Source organism: Heliangelus exortis, chromosome 3, assembly GCF_036169615.1.
Source record: "Heliangelus exortis chromosome 3, bHelExo1.hap1, whole genome shotgun sequence".
NCBI lineage: Eukaryota > Metazoa > Chordata > Aves > Apodiformes > Trochilidae > Heliangelus > Heliangelus exortis.
This window is the reverse complement of record NC_092424.1, coordinates 52,412,807-52,432,823: the sequence shown is the minus strand read 5'-3', so window position 1 is coordinate 52,432,823 and position 20,017 is coordinate 52,412,807. Positions and strand designations below refer to the sequence as shown.

Sequence of the window (20,017 nt, the reverse complement as noted above, 5' to 3'; positions counted from 1 at the left end):
CTTTGGAAAATAAATCCTCGTTTCTACTGTTACACTGCATAGGTTTTCCTCTCCAGAACAGAAAATTACAGTTCTCTGTAAAATGGGTAGTCCAGTATGAGAACTTACCATGTTCAGGAAAACCAAAGGATTACCTAATTAGAATTTCCAGAAAATATTTGGAATTTGTCATTTGAAGCAGAAACTGAAAAATACAGATTTCTTTTAAAAGAAAAGGATTTGTTTTCAATCTTACAGATTTCTTTTAAAAGAAAAGCCAGAATTAATATAAACACACCTCCCTCACTCCCCAAAAATCTCAAACCCAACCCCCTCAAAAAAAAAAGCCAGCCCAAAAAACCAGCCCCCCCCAAAAGAACTGCAAATCCCAAGCCACCCTTGGTTTACTTACTCTCTCTTAATTGCCAAAAAAAACCCCCCACCACTGCAAACCCAGACAACCCCCCAAGGCCCAAAACCCAACCCAACAAAAAGCAACCCCTAAATGAGATCTATGAGCTTTATTATTTTTATTTCACAGAAAACCTTGGATAGCTTTGAGCATTCTTTATCACTGGTTAACTGCAAAATCAGACAACATAACATAGTATTACCTTTGGAACAGATCTTTTTTTCTTTTTAGGGTCTGGGTGGAGTGGAGAGGGCTAAGTTGGCATGTTAAGGAACATTAAAATATTTGTTTTTTACTCTACTGGCAAAACTTCTGGTAAATGAAAATATAATGCAGATTTTCAGTAAGCAAAGCTTTTCTTTTTGCAGGTTTCCAACTAAGATTTGAAACCATTCATGGAAGCTGATGGCAATGCTCTCGTAAGTACAATAGAAGTTATGCCAGAGTTACTGATCAGCTGAAGAGATCATATATTTGGGTTGTGTCCTTGTAATCACAGAAGACTCTGGGCAGCATCAATGTTTCAAACAATATCTCATCTGTGTGGCAGACCACGTAGTAAAACATAAAGGCTGCCTGTGTTCTGCTCTATGATGAAATAAAGTCTATTGTATGGGTCTGATGCCAGGGGTGCCCTGACTTCCAAGTCCTGCCTCTCAATGGATGAGAAAGCAGTAACTCAGTATACATGAGCTTAGCAAAGGATTTTCTTAGCCACAACATCTGTCTAGCCCTTGTGAGGCTTAAAGAAAGTACAGTTCTAAGATGAACTTTGGCACCTTCTCACACTCATGCATTGTGAGTTGAGCTCATGAGGCATGAAGTCTGGTCTTCATTATTAGCTCAATGCCCCAGGTTTTGCCTGGAGAACAATTTTTTTCCTTTCCCCTGAAACAGCCTCATACACCTATTTCAGCCCATTTTTTTTCCTTCTGGGGAATTCGTAGTCTGCAAGCTCCCTAGTCCTTAGCCAGAAGCATTCCCTGGGGCAACCCTCAACTGTTCCTGGAAGCTCCCAGTAAGATGCTGCTCACCTGAGCTTGGTACCCAGGGATGATTGCTCAAGGTTGGCCCTTTGGAAGGGAGGTTGGAAGCGTGTAGCACTTATGTATTTGCAAATCCCTGCTGTCTGGGCAAGGATGAGGTAAAGGAATCCACAGTGGTGTGGGAGTGAGGAAGATCTATCAGCTTCTAATAATAGTGATCCACTGCCGCCAACCCAGGATGCTTGGAACCTTTGATATAGCTACCTCTGATTACGGAGAGCCAAACACCCTTTAGTTGGTATTTGGTATGTCTAAAAGCCAGGCCCAAGGCCCAGCATTTTGTGTAGAAGGGTGTGAAGAAGGAGCAAAGTAAGGGAGCCTCAGTTGAAATTGTGCTGCTGGTGCTAAGAGGGTAATTTACCCAGTAGATGTGGGAAGAGCTGTGCCTCCTAGTGCACAGGCTTCCACACAGATTGAGCTCCAGATAGTGGAAGAAGAGATGTCCCTCTGCAGTGCAGGAGGTACTCTGTCTTGGAAGAGCTGTACTGGCAAGTGGAAGAGATACAGGAGGAAGTAAAAGGCCTGTGCAACATTAGAGAAAACAAAAGGCAGATAGATAGGATCTTTCTGGAGACACAAAAGCTTGAAGAGCTTCAGTTCCTACCTGCAATGGAGAATCAGGCAGTGTCTACCCCCAGTATTAAGGTAAGCAAAACCTCTGCAAAAGGGGAAGGATGGAAGTCAATAACTTCTTGTACCAAGAGGAAGACTTCTGCCACACCTAGGAATGTGGAAATACAAAATAATTTGACTGCTCTCAAAACTGAAGATGGGTCAGATGTGCTATCTAGGAAAGGACCTAGTACCCCAAACTGAAAACCATGCAAGGTTACCAGGATGAAATGGTGTGTGTTGGCAATGGATGTCTCCCTGCTGCAGAGGACAGAGGCTCCCATCTGCAGGCCTGATCATCTGGAGAGGTTAGCTGCCAGTCAGGGGCCAGGACCCACTATCCTGTGGGGAGACTGCCAAAATCCAGCCCCCTGGCTTCTACCCCATATTGTTATTGTATATGAATGTGAAAGATACTGCCATAGAAAACCAGTATGTACTGGGGGCAGCCCAACTGGAAAGCAGCTTTGCAGAAAAGGACCTCGTGGCAATAAAATTGAACATGAGCCAGCACAGTGCCCTTGCTGCAAAGAAGGCAAATGGTATCCTCGGCTGCATTGGACAAAGTGTTGCCAGCACATCAAGGGAGGTGATCCTAACCCTTTATTCAGTGCTGGTGAGGCACCCCCTGGAGCTCTGTGTCCAGTTCTAGGCTCCTCGGTACAAGGAAGACATGGACATACTGGAGAGAGTCCAATGAAGGGGCACAAACTCTTTTCAGTAGTGTCTAGTGACAGGGTTAGAGGCAATTGGCACAAACTGAAACACAGGAGGTTCCCTCTGAGCATCAGGGATCATTTCTCTGTTGTGTAGGTGACTGAGCACTGGCACAGGCTGCTCAGACAGAATGTGGGGTCTCCATCCTTGGAGATACTAAAAAGCTGTTTGGACATGGTCCTGGACAACTGGCTGTAGGTGTCCTTGCTTGAGGAGGGGATGTTGGACTCAATGATGTCCACAAGTCCCTTCCAAGCTCAACCACACTGCAATTCTGTGAACAGGTAGGATCTCCAAACTGAAAGAAGTGCCTCATTGTAGTTGTGACATTTTGTATGTTTTTGCTTATTGGTGAAGCCTGCCTGACACAGAAATGGCTCAGTTGCACAGCTCCCTTTGCACCTGGCTCATAGGTGTATTTGCCAAGTGGAACATTATTGGATAGCAAGCTGGAAGCCTGCATTGACCTGTAGGATCACTACCCCACCCAGTTCAGCCCTCAGGTCTCAGTAAACTGATGAAGAAACCAAAATGAACTCAAAATGATTAAAACCTACCCTGTGTTGCCAGTCTTGCACAAAAATAATGACCTTCCTAAAGTTGGAAATAACTGTATGTTTTGCATTTATTTTAGAGCTTCCTGAGGAATAATGCTCTCAGATTTTCCTTGGTAACAACAAGCACTAGAAATCTGATTTTTTGTGTGTTTGTTTTTCATTTGAAGCTGTGATAATGAAATAAATAATTTGCCATAAGGAAATAGAGCTTCATAGAGAAACATCCACTGTTGTTAGAAGCACAGTAAAATATGCCATTTGGTTCAGATTCAGATGTTTGCTGTGGCTATATCTGAGAGTTACAGTCCATTTCCATCAGAAAGTGCTGTTATGGCCCTGGGTGGTACTATTGAATTTATCAGTAATAACTCTGCCTTCCACGGTTTTCTTTGCACTGATGCTAATGCCTTCTATTAGGAATGAAACCTAAAAGTATCTCTTTACCAATGTTCACCAAAAATAGATTCTTGGCTCTCATAAGCCAATTTTCATAGGGGAAAACTTTAATTTAATTCTTGAGGAAAAAAATTGCCACTGAGGACTTGCTAATGCATTGTATTCTTATAGAAAACTGAATCAAAATCCTACTGGTGAAGCATTTTATGAATTTTGTGATAGATTCATTTAAATATAAGATTTCTGCTGGTTTAAGATGAAGACAATTTTATTGAAAACTTTTTGTTTCATATAATACCTATATGACTCCAAACACTGGTTCTTTGGAGGAAGAAGTTGCATTTTGTTCATAAATTAACAAAATTGTGGAAGAAAATTTTGTGAATAACTCAAGATTTGACTGCTGCAGTCTGGGATTAGAGGTTTATCCTGTGCAGAGAAAACCAGATATTTTTTTAAAGATAATTCTGGGCCTCTGAACAGTATTAAAAACATTTAAAATTTGCTGAATTCCAGGTTTCAGGTTAATTTGTTGAAACTTTAATTTGTCTTTCAGGAATTCTGAGGAAGAAAAACCATAAATATATTTTAATTCACAAAATTTCACTCAGCAATGATTTTATTACACCTTTAGCACTATTTTTATCCAGGTTAATTAAATGCAGTGCTGGCTGGGGAAACTGCTTTTCCTGACCTCATTAATTTGTGAATCCTCCCACAAGATCTGAAGAGATGGGGATCCATCACCCCCACCAAATTGCAGCAGAATACCATCATAGCTGCTGAATAATAAATGTACATTTGTAAATTCTTGGTACTCTGAGGCCTTACTAGATAATAATTTTTTCCCTCAGTCTGTGTATAAAGCAAGTCCTGACAGATGATTTCCATAGTAAGCGTGTTAACCCTTTCCTAACATAAGAGCCCTAGACCATGATATTTTGTTTTAGATCATCAATTAGGTTAGTGGGAAGACCTACTTCTTCCTTCTTTACAGAAAGCCACATCCCCTCTCAGTATTGTTGTTCTTGTTGTACAGCTTTAGGTTGGTTAAAGATGAAATGACCTCACTGTAGTCTCATAGAGATGTGACATTTCCCCACTACATCATTCTTGTGCAAGGAGAGCTGATTCATGTTTGGTTTTCCTAATAACACTTTGGGTATCTCTAAAGGAAAGTAATTAGCGTGATCCTTTGATTCACTGAGGCCATATGTTATTTCCATGTATCCTAAATAGGGAGTTACTTTCTTTGGAATGTGACACAAGGGACAGCCTGTATAGGATGGGGAATTAGCAAAACTTCCAATAGAGCCAATGTGTTCCCTCATTGCTTTTCTTTGTCTGTTGTCATGGAGAATAGACCGAGTGAGGCAGGCATTGGTAGAATTAAAAAAAAAAAAAAAAAAAAAAGTGAAAATTTAGCAGGAATCTGGGATCATTCATTCCCTTTAAAGCCTCCCACAGGTGTGGGAGGTCATCTCAAAGAGTTATCAGACAAACACATCACTGTGAGATGTGGTTCTACAGTCTGATACTTGCTGCAGAGATCTCTGGTTAGAGAATGCTCTAGCTCTTATAAATTCTAGTGGCAGTGGTGTCTCCTATTACTGTTTCCAGATGGTGTTGTTTTAGTGTCCTTTAATTTGCCTGTGAGAAGAGCCATCATATCCTTCAAGAATAATATGAAATGGGATTTTGCTTTCCTGAAAAGCCTGCTAGTGAGTCCGGGGGACTGCATTAGGCACGTTCCTAGCATAGCTCTGCAGCGGATCAGGGCAGCTCTCAGCTTTGCATAGCAACATTGTGGCTGAGCATATTAAACCATGTATCACCTCATCCAGTGTTTATCAGCCAGAGACCTCAAAACATTCATAAAAATAGAAAAAGGCGAATGGTTCTGTTCTGGTGCTAGGGATGGAAAGGTTGAGGCAAAGAGAATCCAAGGGTCTTGTCCACAAACACACCACCAACCAACTTGTCTGGGGAGAATTTACTCCCAAAGCCAGACCTTATCTTTCTGATGACCTCTTTTTCTGTCTGTAGTCTTCTGTTTTAGTTTCATTTTCTATGTGTTTATGTGGGATGAAATATATAGACTACAGATGGGAAAATAGAAATCAATTTTGTTATTTTTGCAGTGACTAATATTCTTGTGTTTGGCCTGGCAAACTTATGGCATATTTATGTTTAAATTTTGGATAAACTGCCAGTTGTGGTGGTTTTGTTTGTTTGGTTGGTTTTGTTTGGTTTTGTGTGTGTGTGTGTTTTATTTTTAGAAATATCATGAAACTTTTTTAAATAAGGGGAAATACGTTCTCTAAATAATAATAATAATAATAAAAAAAAAAAGAGTAGAAAAGCCATATTTTTTTTCTTTTTCAGGATTTCTTAGAATGAGCTAAACAAGTCAGACACCTGGCATGTATTTTTAATCTCCCCGTGTTTGTAAAACCCCCTCATGGAGTGAAATGAAGCATTAAAATGCTAGAGTTCTAACTTTTCTTTTTTTAACTTCTGAACACAGAATACAATTCAGCCAAACACATAGCAAAGTAGAAGCTGCCTGTGGGTGTGAAACAGGAAGCACGAGTAGACAGACACACGTACAATAGGGTTACATTTGCTCTTGCTCAACTAGATATATATCAATTCTAATTAATACATTTTATGCTTCAGCTACTAACATCCCTTCAGCAGTGAGTGGGTTATGTGTTTCTATCCTGCATATACCACCAGCATCACCACCACGTCCTTCTCTAGCTTCCCCCTCCCCTTTCTACACAAATGTTGCAACACAATCTGAAATTTCCTATTTTCTTTCCTTCCTGCATTTCTTACAGGTTCCCTTGCGTCAGAAGACAAAAAAGAAAAGTCAAGGTAATGAGAGATTGCTTTTTCTTTTCTCTTCTGGGTTCCTCTTTTGTTATTTTCTTCGTATGCCTTATTTTTTGAGAGGGTGAGGATTTTATACTGCTACTCAGCTGGTGGAAAGCTGCTTTTTAATTCCACCGATTCTTGCACCGTTTCTGAGAAAAATGACAACGGGCTGCTCCTTTGGACTAAATCCTTGTGGTATGTTAATTGAATCAAAGCTGGAAATCAGTGAGGTAGAATCAGCTGCCTGCACACACACACACACACACACACACACACACTAGTGGTTTTCATGTACTTGGCATAATAGTTTTCTCTAGCTGAGTTAAATAGACAGATTCTTTTCAGTGTACAGCTGTGGGAAGATAAATATATGCATGCTTCTCTTCAAAGGATCAAAGGATATCCTTTTAGTTTACAAAACCCTGCGTATGGTTATTTTAACATTAATTAGTTTCTGTATTATCTATAGTTTACTGTTTTCTCTCTGCACATTAGAATGCCTTTCAAATGTGTCTGTGTTACTGTCACAGCCATTATAAAACTGAACGACTTCTAAGTATATTTTAAGATATGGTTGGATGCCTTGCTGAGATTGCTAAGTAAGGTTGAGATCTTTAATTGGCAGCAATATCTTTCCTGGCAATTCACTTTTAAACAAGCAAATACTGTATTTCTAATGGCACAGCGCTCTTTATAATGAGCCGACGGAGGATATCGTGCAAAGAGCTGGGACAAGCCGATTGCCAAGGATGGCTCTACAAAAAGAAGGAAAAAGGAGCTTTCATTGGCAACAAATGGAAAAAGTTCTGGTGTGTGCTGAAGGAGTCATCACTGTATTGGTACAGCAGTCAGCTGGTGAGTACAGATTTCATCCAGCCCTGGGTGCCAGACAAGCAGCGTCTGTTGGGAGCAAGAAGAGGGGAGCTGGGGTCAAAATTTAAATGTATCCTGGAGACATACAGACAGCTGGGTTTATTTCTTATCCCTGGCATTTCTTGTAAACTGCAAAGAGTCTATGTGAATGTAAAACATGCAGAAAATTGTTTTCTAGTTCAGCAAATACTTGGGAAATGTTAACTTACTGTCTTGCCCTTTAAATATCTGCTCTTCACAGACTGGCATTTGAATTTGGGAAAGGTTTTTCTGGAGTGGACAGTTTTCAACTGCATTCAACACTCACAACAGGAATGCTTCTTCATGTCTTAATTAGTTTAATTTTCATAAATCTTTATCCAGCTTCTCTTCCCATCTCCTTCCCCACTGAGATTCATCTGTTTGTTCATTTTATTCATTTGCCTTTTTATTTGGTGTCTGTCTGTCCTGTACTTCCCCCTCTCCCCCTCTTTTATTTTTTCCCCCCCCAGTTTGCTTGGTAGCAGGTATGAAAACCATCAGTTGGTGATATTTTTCTCCTGGTCTTGCTGCTGGCTCATCCAGAGCATTGTAACTAAAGCTGCTCACATTCTGCTGATTTTTTACTTCCTGCTCTAATGAGTCTATTATAAAAGTCAAACCTGCAGGAGGGGACAGTATTTTGAATTCAAGGTCTGCCTATATGTTCAGTGGGTGAGCTTTTCTCAGGACAACTGGTATAGATAGCATTTGATCCAGCTCAAATAGCCTACTTTATTTACAGTACATGTGGGACTGAGACAAAGAACAGCAAGCCCTGAACTCCTGCAATCAGCTGAAGAACTAGATGATCCCTGGGGTCCCTTCCAACCTGGCATTCTATGATTCTATGACTTAAAACTGAAAAAGAGGTGGTGGTGAAGATGCAGTGAGAAATCTGGAGTAACCCTTTTAATCAAAGTTTATGACTGGGTGAAAAGAAGTAGTGAGTTACAGGGAATGACAGGTTTTATTTCTGGCATAATTAATCTCTTGCACTTTTGCACTGCTACTTCTAAAAAGCTCCCTTCCCATTCAGAGGATGTTCTGGAAGAGTCCAGAATTGTGGTGTGCAGAGGAGTAGGGGATGTCAGCATCTACATAAGTTGAAACTGAGCAGTTTCAGTGTGAAATTGTGGGCAGGCATCAAGTTTCCTAAATTCATATGGACTGCTCTGGAAATCATTAAAAGGATGAAAGATTTAATAAACCCTCACTAATTGCTAGAACATCTTAGGAATTCAAATGCAATCTGGATTGTTTCCACTTGCAGAATCCCCATTGGAAACCTTGCTGTTCCATTGAAGTTACAAATAAAATAGCTTAAACCATAAGAAAAACCCTAAAACAAGCTTTATTCATGGAAAAAGTATTTCACATTCTCCCTTCAGTTGTGGGTACAGTGTTGGGGTTTTTTTTATTTTTATTTTATTTGTTTGTTTGTTTGTTTTATACAGAATAAAACCTTTGACCTTTCTCAAATAACATTAAAGCTATGACTTTTTTTAAAGGGAAAAGTGAAGACAACTCTGCTTGTCATGTGTTTTTTTGTGGTGATGTGGCAGTCTGGTCTAACTTCCTTTCAAGACCAAGCCAAATACCTGGTGAGAGAAAGAAAGGAAAAAAATAGAAAATGTAGAGAGGAAAAAAAAAAAAAAAAAAAAAAAAAAGGAAAATAAAAAAAGCTTTGTTTTTCCAATGCTTGCAATTTTTCTGCTTGAAAGACATAGCCTCACAGATATACTTATCAGATCATGCAATCCCTTATTAATACTGACTGTTCTAAAAATGCTTGCAGTTTTACTTCTGGCCAAGAAGTGTTAAAGATGAGCTCACTGGTTGACATGAAGTTGGGGTGAAGTAAAATGGAGCAAGGACAGGCAAATTATGCATTCCAGGAGGAGAAGGTTGGTAGTCGAGAGGAGCACAGTCATCCATTCCCTTTACTTGTTGTGGTGTGGCTAAATTCCCCTTTCAGGACCCAGAGAAGAGGTGGTCATGCTGATCCCACTGCATACTCCATAGCATTCACCAGCTGGGTGAACTCATCCTTTTGGTTCCCACATGTTCTCCTGCTTCCCGTGGCTGCCCCAAAATAAACAAGGCTGAAGAGTGGATAGTAGCCTCACTCCTGTTTATTTCATATACCCTGAAGAGCTCTCAGGGCTTCAAAATAGTGTTGGCTTATGTCAGCCCTGACTTCTCACCTATCACAGTTCATCTTATAAACCTGCTAGCTGGTAGCATCTGTTTGCTTTCAACTTCTGCCACTTTTGCCGACCATTTTATTTTAAAAAAACAAGATTTCTTTGGATAACATGACAGTAGTGTCTCTGCACTGTTTTAGATTTAGGCAAAGTTTGCAGAATGGTAGTAATTAGGAGCTGTGGGAATAAGAAGTATCCTTTACTAAGATATGCTTTCTTGAACTGGTGAGACCAGAGCTATGCTCAGAGTCATATTTAAGATGATTTAGGCCTGTTGTGCTTTCACAGACTTTTTCATCTCCAGATTGATGAAGCTGAAATAGCAGTGACATATTCACTGACTTGCTTGATATTTCTTTTATTTCTGTATCTGGCCTGGCTTTAATACTACCTGCTTTTCCACTTCCTTCAGGGGAGATAATTCTCTGTCCTGAGGGGCTATCTAAGGTGACAACCTTCAGTTCATAGTTGTGTTGAAAGAGAAGTTGTCCTGCTTCTCACCTGCTTGAGGCTTGTGGTGACAGGTCCTCTTCCAGGCTGAAGTGAAAGATGGTGGTGAAGGAAAAGGGTTGAGGTCACAGAAACCAGGGCACGCTGTCTGCCTGTAGCTCTGCCTGACCAGTTTCCTTGTGAGAAATAAGTGTGTTTTGTTAGGGCTGTGTGGAAACTTCAGTCAACCAGAAGGAGCCAATTGTCTCATAGCAACGGGGTGCTGGACCTAACCTTGTTTTCTAATGGATTTAGAGAAAAGAGGGAGTGGGTGTAATTTGTATGGGAATGTGTGTTGTCTTGGATTTGGATTGTTAACCTCAGCTAACATTGTGTTCTTGGTAAAGTCTACCTTCAGGTGACTCTGAAGCTCTGGGTGTTTCTGTCTCTCTGATTTAATTTGTCTTCAAGGCACTCTGGCTCTGGATCTTGCATGTGAGGCAAATTGGGGAAGGAGATACAGGACACTTGTGGTGACATTTGGAGATGGTAGTTCCTTCAATTTAACATAAAGCATGCTGTGAAAACCAGAGCTCAAAAGACAAAAATAATGGAATGTAGAGAAGGTTCAGAAACAGCATATCAGACACCCTGAGACTCAAGGTTTTTTTTCACTGAAAGCAAACCAGAGCACACAGACAAATCCAAATCAGTGTTCAACCAGTTCTCTGAGGTCCTGGGAGTGGTGAAGTTATAGCCTGGTGGTCTCAGCAGGTTTCAGTAGACTGTCCTGAAGTCTCTTCCCATGTATACTTGCTTCTCCTGTAAAATACAGATACAAAATGGAGAAGGTAAGATTTTATTTGCAGCATGGACACACCCCCATCCTGGGGAGGGGAAGCTGTTTGGACTAGGAAGGAACACAGGAAGGTTGGTTTTACAATGAAAACACAAAAAATGTCAGAAAATTAGTGTGAGCAGTCTGACATTCTATGTGCATTCAGCATCAGCAGACTCCTAGGAAAACTGCTCTATGCTATGGAGTTTGGTTCTCTCTTTCAAGTACTGCTCTCTGCAGGCAGAAGACAAGTGTTTAAAGAGGATGCTGTCTGTCCTTTAACAGTTTTAGCTTTCATACTGAAATCCCAGGGGGAATCAGCTGTCCTGCATACGAAGAGGGGTAGTTGGGGAAAATTGTTGCATAGAATCCCAGGCTCTTGGCTTCTTGCATATGTTGAGATTATGTTGAACAATGTTGGCTGGAAAGCAACTGAGGACTAAATGCCTGTCTTGTGTGTGTTTAGGATGGCTTGACAGGTTTTCCAAGTAAATTTGAAATACAGTTTTTCAGAATGTGTCAATGATGGTTGCCATGGGGATTCAGCTGAAAAGAAATATAAATATAAAATCTAAGGGTTGCAGGCTGTGATCTGCTGTCACTACTTATCTTTGGTTCTTTTGTTTGGGTTCCCTCCCCACTGATCACTGCATTTAAATTGGTCCTCACTCCAACATCTTTGGCAGTTATCATCTAATTGCTGTCTTTTAAACCAGAAACCTTTCACCTTTAAATTATAGTCCTGGTCTTCTGTGGGTAGCACTGAAACACTGTGATACCAGGAGTACCTTGAACTGCAGATTGGAGCTGTTCCACAGCAACTAGCACAATTTTAAAAAAATCTTTTTTCACTATTTAAAAGTTGAAAAAGATCTATGAAATTCTTTACTAAATTTCCTAAAGTCACAGAATTTAGATAACATACTGAGGCAAGATTACAAGGGTATTAACCTCTTCCATTGGACACAGACATTAAGTTTTATAAATATGTTTGAATTTATTTTTTTTTTCTTTTGAAAAGCTGTTTCTGTGAAGAAATGATTACTTTTTTTGCCCCAGGCATTTCCAGAGACTAGTATTATTGAAATTATTTTCTGACAATTGGGCATAGCAAAAACTGTAGATTTATATGTTAGGCTAGCCTGCATAAAAACCACAAGAGAGAACAGCTTCTTCTTTTAAATATCTTGACTAGGAAACAAGTCAAAGTTCTTTTAATCTGAGTTTTTTAGGGCTTGAGTGAAATGTATTAGTGAAAAAATTAGGACGCTTTAAAGTCATGTTTAAAATAACATTTTGGAGAAGAGAAGACATTTAGGACTTGTATATGTTTTTATTGTTTTAAAATGTGTAATTTTTATCCCAAGACTGACCAAAAAAGTGACTTCCATGTGTTCTATTCCTGGTCCTTATTTGGAATTCTATTTACTGACTGTAATAATGCTTACAAAGGTTTTACTGTTATTCTTTCTTTGTTCTCCCTTTTTTTTTTTTTTTTTTTTTTTTTTTTTTTGCTAGTTAGGGAACTAGATACCCATTAACACTGTTTCCTGTTAGATGGCACATCTGAGATGTGTACCAATATAGCAATAGAGCACTAAAATAATAACGATGTGGTCCTAAAATTCACACCATTATCCTTCCTTTCACTTGTGCATAAAACGAAACATTAACCTTAGAAATGAGCAAATGTGGAAGCACTCACAGAATTAATATAAAACCTGACTGCATTGAACATTATCTTTTACCTAATAGAATGTTCCAACAACTGCATAGGAAGTTTGGATATTTCTCTGTTGTTAAACTGGTAAATGTAAGTTGCTTAAGTCAAAGCCTACAGCCTTATGTCTATCAGCAATTTAGAGACTATTCCACTAGTTTAGGTGCTCATTAAATATGTCAGTGGTTCAAATCCAAATTCTATCTCTGGATGGGTGGAAGCACCCCAGAGGAGAGTCCTCACATTGATTTATAGGATCCTGATAATTCAGTAGCACAAGAAAAAATCTGGGTGATTAATATTTGTGTGAACTAAAACTGGACAGAAGAGACAATGACTTATCTAATGTTGTTGCATAGATTTGTTCTCCTTATGAGTGTCTGTGTAGCACCCTAAGCAAATTTATAGGATGCAGAAGAGTCCAATAGCTACTACTTCAGTAGGATAGACTGGCTGAACTGTGATTTGCTGTTGCAAGGCCAAAAACCATCCCCAGACCCTTGCCACCCCCTAATGGTTTATCTCACTCAGGCCATGGATTTGTGTGTGGTTGAAAAGAGCCCTGAAAAGGTACCTGGGCATATTCCTTTCTACAGGGTCTTTTTTCTTTTTTTTTTTTTCCCTTAAACTTGTGTTATTGATTAATGCAGAGAAATAACTGGCATTGTAAATGTTTTCCAACCAGCAATGAGTGCAAAAAAGGCTTTGTAACCCCATGAACTGCTTTCTTGAGGCTGATCTCTGGTGTTTCTTAGACTGGCCTTGGGAACCAACCAGGAGTTTCAGTTTTCTTGCTGCACCTCTTTTAGGAAGTGACCACATTTTTTTTTTTTTTTTTTTTTTTTCTCAGAAAGACAGGGGAGTACATTATCTCTCTTTAGTGCAGTGGAGCCCATGAATAAAGCTCCTCATTCTCTCTCCCCTACTCATTCACTCATTCCTGTACATGTAGGGACGGAAATACTAGCTCAAGATGTAACTGATTGAAATAGACATAAAACCCCCAAAATTTTCAAAAAAAGCTTGTTACTTTTTACTTCAGTTGATATTTTGTCTCGATTTTAGTCTCACTAAATTCCAGCTTGTGGAATAGAAACACAAGTTCTAAAAAAGTTTGACAGTTAAAAATATAATGGCAGAAAGTTTAAAACCCACAGCTACAAATAAGCCTGTTTCTGTACAAATGAAACTATGTTGCAAAAATCAAGATTTCTGTTTTTCAGCCCAGATGCTAATTAAGGTAGTTGTTTCTTCTATACTGAGAAATAAACCAAAACACTTCTACCCTTTTAAATTTTGGTCCTGGAGCAGACAAAATCATTTACCAGTGAACATGCAAAAGAGAAATCTTTCATATTAATATTTAATACATGTAAACTGCAGGAATGATGGTTATGATGTGATTTATTGTATATCAAAGGACAGATATGCAGAGGTGTAGGGAAACCACCCACAGAAAAATCCATTCTGTGCCCATATTTAATTTCTCAGAGATTCATACTTCCAAGCTTTAAAGCTCACAGGCTTGTCTTGGTGCATGTATTTTTACAGTCTCCTCATTTTCATGCATAACGTGACTTGAGATGTTGTCAGTCATCTTCATTTATCCTCTGTCTTTGTAATTGTGTGTATTTTACCTGCTTTAACTCAGTGTACTTTTTCAGAATTTTAATGTGCTCAGGCATAAGGGCTAGGAGCAGCAAAAAAGTCTCTTTTGGAAAGCATTTTTTTCTGACATTATGTGCTACAGACTTCTGCCTACATCATTGCTTCTCTTAGGAGACATCCAGGTCCTACTGAGGATGATCTGGTGAATATAGATAGATGGACTAAATTAAGACATTTCAGCTGCAGGCAGCAAGAGCAGGGATTTCAGTCTAACTGGTGGCTTCAGTTTTGCTGGAGTCACTCTCATCCAGAGTCCAGCTGACCTGAACAGAGATGTCATAGTTCAGCAAACCCTCTCCTGTCCAGAACAGGGTGACTGCATAGAAACAGTGTACTGTGAACGACTGCCTGGTTTTTGCTATCTCCTGTACCATGTCTGTAAATGATAACTGGAAGGACCAAGCCATCTGCAGCTGGTTTGCAGTATTTAGCAACAGAGTTCAGTTGCATGGAACCATTCCCATGCACAGTTTTACCTCTGGCCATAGGAGCAGCCTGTATTGCCTTTGCCTTGCTCATACACAGGCATAGGTAGGTGACCCTATGAGATGGTCTGTGTTACAGTTTCCCAGGAGAAACCCTTCTTCATCTCTGCTTAAGATCATTATGGATTGCTTTTGAATTCCCATCACTACAGATATGTCTTTTTCAAATATACATAGCTCATTATATTGTGGTGCTGTTATATATCTTTATAACACACATGTATATGTAATGTCTAATGTAATAAACCTTCCTTTGAGATTCTATATAACATCCAGACGTGAGTGGATGATATAACTTTTATTCATTCTCTCTTATGCCATGTGTGTCTCTTGAAAGGCTTCTGTTTTCAGACCTGAGGTTAAGATTTTTTAATTTATTTTTTTGTGGTTTGCAAAAAGTGTGTCTGGTCTCTGTCGAAAGAGGCTGTGTAATCATTTATGGCTGCAAAGGAATTGTGTTGTTCCACCTTCCCACTATTTTTACTCCTGCTTTGTTCCAAGCCTAAATTTTGCCCTTGACATATGCAGACTCTAGACTAGACTTATGATTTACTCATAAATCGTAGCTAAACATGCCCTGATACAAATGCTTTTAGGGGAGTAGGAGAGGGGTTCTACCTCAGCACTGCTGTGGGAGCTGAAGATCCTTCATCTTTCAAGCACTTTGATATTTGGAAGTGTACAACAAATCCTAATGTTCATGCTCTACCACTCTAGCACAGGTAGGAGTGGTGGCTTTATAGCATCTAGAGTATTTAGCATCTAGCATCTAGAGTATATAGCACAAAGAGTATTTGGTATAGGAATATTTTTTTCCCCAAATACCAGCCAAAACACCAAGTGTTAATCTATCCCCATGGTGATAAGCATATATATTCATACTGTGAAAAGCTGTCAGAAAACAAACACTTGCATGTTTTATCATCAAATATTGGACTCTGGTAGTTTACCAATTGGTTGATGTGGTGATGTTGAAATATTTTTGGATTGCAGGCTGAAAAAGCAGAAGGATTCATCAGACTTCCAGACTTCAGTGTGGACAGAGCAATTGAATGCAAAAAAAAGCAGTAAGTTTATTTCTTACCTCCAGTTTTGCATGGCTTTTACAGTGTTACAAGAATTGAACCTCAGTAGTACCTGACAACGAAGTGGTGGTGGGCTCTTCTGTGTTAATAAGATATGGAATAAGAATAAATAATAAGATATGGATTGAGCTACTGAAAGAAACTCATATTGAAAAACTATTTTTTAAAATTCTTTGTCAGATGTGTTCTGCTCAAACAATAAATAAAAAAGCAGATCACTATGACAAATCCTTTTTTTTTCCCTTTCTCTTAATTAACTGATTATGATGAGTTAGTTGTAGTCTGTCTCAGGTGTCTTACCTTACGGGGGGAGGACAACAGTGGTGCAAGTAATGCTACTTCCTTCTGAGTTAGGACCATTATTTAGGATCCTGTGGTGCAACTTTGTTTAGCAGGGTATATATTTCAAAATATTTTCCTCAAACTCTATATGCAGCACTGGCTTCCACTGGCTTTTGAGTACACTTCAAAGGTCTGGAGTGGTGTTGTTGCTGTTCAGGGTTATAAAGCTCAGCATAGTTGTTATTCTGTCTCCCTGGAGAAAGCTTTCATTCTTCTGTTCAGTTCTCATGCTGATATTAGCTGTAGGTGTTCTTGAGACTGTGGGCTTGACTCCTCCAAAGAAAGGGGATAGCTCTTTTGAATATGGGGAGCAGCACTTTGTTTTCTCAGAGGAAAGGTTGAGTCACACAGTGCATGATCATGAGAAAGTGTTGCCCTTCACTTCTGCAGGGGCTGGCTGTCAGTGACTGGAAGGAAAACATGCTTGTAGCTTATTTGGAATGGGGTAAGATAGAAGAACTGTGAGGATTGACTGAGGCTGCTGGGGTCCAGTCAATGAGTGTGTGCTTCCACCGGACAGCCTATCACCCAGTGAGGAACAAAAGAGGGAAGCCACACAGCCTCAGGGTTGGAGACTGTGTTTTAGGAAATAAAAAAACCTCCTCTGAAAAACCTTACTGATGGATATTCAACCAAAGCATAGCCTGGGGCTGAGACTGTCAGGTTAATTACTGTCATACCCAAGGACTACCTCCATTATGTCTGCTGCAAACCTGCTGCCCAGTGTGGGACCTCCTAAAACTTCTCTTGCAAAAGACAGTGAAAAGTCAGTCCATATTCAACTGCTGCAGGACACTTGTGATTTTGTTGTATTAGATCTCTTGTTTCTCAACCATCAGTTTTCCATGCTGTGGAGTCTTAGCCTGATTAATCACTCACAGAACCTGTACAATATCTAGGGTAATCTTTCCCTGAACCTTTTCCAGATTTATTATACTTTTCTGAGCTGGGGGAAGCAAAGCTGAAGACAGTATTCTAGATGTGGGTACAACCAAATTATATAAAGGCCTAATCAAGGTCTTTGTTTTAATCTTCATTCCTTCTTTTTCAGTTCCTGTGGTTTATACCCTCTGAATAATGTGTGGCCTAGGAAATGAGCTAAAAATACACAAGGTTTTTAAGGAAAGAGCTATGTGAATGGATAATATGATTCGGATTAATATGGTGGAGTGAATAAATATTTTAAATAATTCATTCAACTATTTTCTCTTTTCATATGTAAACTAGTTTTCTTCATATCTCTTCTGTTCTTCTTTTCTTAAAGTGCTATTAAGATCAGCCACCCACAGATCAAGACATTTTATTTTGCAGCAGAAAATGTTCTGGAAATGAACACGTAAGTAGGAGTGATTGGCCCTTTTTCCTTGTCTCATGCCTGAGAACCCCTTTGAAAATTCATTCTCTCATTGTCAAGTGACTGCTGACAAAGTTATTCAAGGAATCATTCAGTCTATTTTGTTTCCTGATCACTGTATAGAAGGAAAATACTGCTACTTGTTGACTAATGACAATGAAATTAGAATTGCATTAGCAGCCTCATTTTGATACTAATCTTCTGGACATTTGCTGGTATAGATTCCTTTCCATTAGAGAGTCACCAAGATTTGATAGTAAGTTCATCACCTTGAGAAAAGTGAGGGAAGAAAGGAAAGAAGGGAAAAAGCTTAATACAGTTTTATCCCAGAAGTGATCTAGGACTAGAATATAATACTGTCTGCTTTCAGAGTAGCAAGCAAGGTAAAAAGGGGAGGGTTAAATGGATAGAAAAGGCTGTTTCTTTAATGTAAGTAAGCATTTACTTCACCACCAAACTATGTTACAGTTAAATGATCCTCATGACAGATCAGAAATTTTCTTTCCACAAATGTCCATAAGAACAGCAGTTCATTCCTGCAGTTTTCAGTGCAAGAAGTAAAAATGGATATTTTTATATCCATTGCCATTTTAGAAAACACTAAGCTATCAGAAGTAGATATTACTTGTTATTGATCCAGTTTTGGCTGATTTGAATACATCTCACATTTTCTTTGTAATTCTTACTTCATATTGCAGTATTTTCACAATGCTATTGCATTAAATGACTAAATACTATACACAAAACTATACAATTTATATGAGAAGAGAGCTTCAATAGGAGTCAGCTCAGGATTTTAATCACGGCTCTGCTGCTGATTTTTGTGAGATTCTCCATAGGGCTCTGACTGTTCTTTCCCCTCTATAAACAGGAGACCTTGTGCCACAACAGAAAAGAACTTGAGAGAATTTTTGTGACTTTCCCAAAGAGATGTAGATACAGAAATGTATCTATATTGTAAATACTACAGTATTTACAGTGCACAGTAGTGTACCTACATAGATATTTATTCATAAATTTGTACTCTATAGATGCATACAAGTAAATATAGATTTAGTAAATTAGTAAATATAGCACAGAGCATACTGGTGGGGAGATAATTTATCAGTTCCTATATGGCAGCATGTCTCACTGGATCTCCTGAAGAGAGTGAGATCTTGAAGCAAATGGGCTGAAGACGACTGAGAATAAGAGTCTGCTGGACAGAAACATTTCTGAGAGAAGAAAGGGAAGGATCTAGGGAGAAGGAGAAGGAAAAGGAAAATGAGAGCTAATGGAGGACATTAGCGAGTGCTAACCTCCAGTTTGGAGCCAGATGGAAGTTCTCAGTGTCTTAATGACACTTGTGAAATGTTTAGTCTCATGTGAGTGAGTGATTGAAATCTATGCAGGTGTCCCAGCTCTTATGCCCCTAGAATGATTTTCTCCAAATTCCACTGCTCGACTAAGTTCAATTTGGCTTAAAGCTAGGCAGCCTAGTGTTAGAACAGTTTCCACCATAGCACACTAATACTAATTCCTCACTGTTGTATCTGATTATGTTTTCCTTGGCAAGGTATAAAATACATGCATTTAATAGATAAAGTACACGCATACTCACGCACATGTCAAAACAGACTAAAAGACATCTGCTGTCTTGGCTCCAGTCCTGCAAATACATATGCATGTGAGTGGTTCCACTGAACTCACTGGGGCATTTGTGTGTCAGGTTACTGCTGTGCATAACTGCTTGATGGATCGTGACCTTTTGTAACTCTTCAAGCATATCTATCTATTAAATCAACAATGGATTTATTAATGCAGTTATTTGCTTCATTAATTTAGCATGTGTTTGCTATTGTCATGCACACATGAAAAGTAAATGTGTGCTGGCTGGCTGAGTGCGTTTACCTTGCCAGTTGCACATAGTTACTAGAGATCTGTCTGACCTGGTGGTTAATGAAGTCCTGGATTTTTTTCAGCAAGCCTTTTCTTTTGTTAAGAGTTTTGATTTATTTAAAAACAAAAAAATCATTGTGTTATGAGAAGCTGTTAGAAAAAAAATTCAATAATCCACTCTTACAGAAATGACATTTTATTTTCTTGAATTGTTATGTGGCTCTATTGTTCATACTGCAGTCTAAAAACCCAGTTGTCACTAATCACACTAGCAGATTTCTCATTGTTCCAGTCGAATCAAGATCAAGACTCAGTGTTTTTTCAGAGTTATGAATCTTAGTTCCTTCCCTTCATACATTCCCTCATTAGAGCTCGAGTTTTTAATCTGAAAGACCTGAGGTTTTTCAGTTGCTCATTTCTTAATACCTGGAGAGATCTGAATGACCTACAACACCACATACAAAAATATCTACAGATTGTTTCTAGTACAAAAAAAAAAAAAAAAAAAAAAAAAAAAAAAA

The 20,017-nt window shown here is 39.0% G+C and overlaps 1 protein-coding gene across 2 annotated transcripts in view; it reads left to right on the top strand.

Annotated features, from left to right (window-relative positions):
- Positions 1–750: 750 nt before the first annotated feature.
- Positions 751–20,017, top strand: part of IPCEF1 (interaction protein for cytohesin exchange factors 1) — a 44,782-nt gene continuing 25,515 nt past the window's right edge. The window contains exons 1-5 of one of the 2 annotated variants that reach the window (XM_071740607.1): positions 751–810; positions 6,563–6,599; positions 7,285–7,454; positions 15,831–15,904; positions 17,529–17,600. In XM_071740607.1, the coding sequence (XP_071596708.1) occupies positions 787–810; positions 6,563–6,599; positions 7,285–7,454; positions 15,831–15,904; positions 17,529–17,600 (377 nt within the window). In that variant the 5' untranslated portion in view covers positions 751–786. Of the gene's footprint in view, positions 811–6,562; positions 6,600–6,682; positions 6,795–7,284; positions 7,455–15,830; positions 15,905–17,528; positions 17,601–20,017 lie in introns of those variants that run through there. The other variant, XM_071740609.1, reaches the window with a different exon arrangement.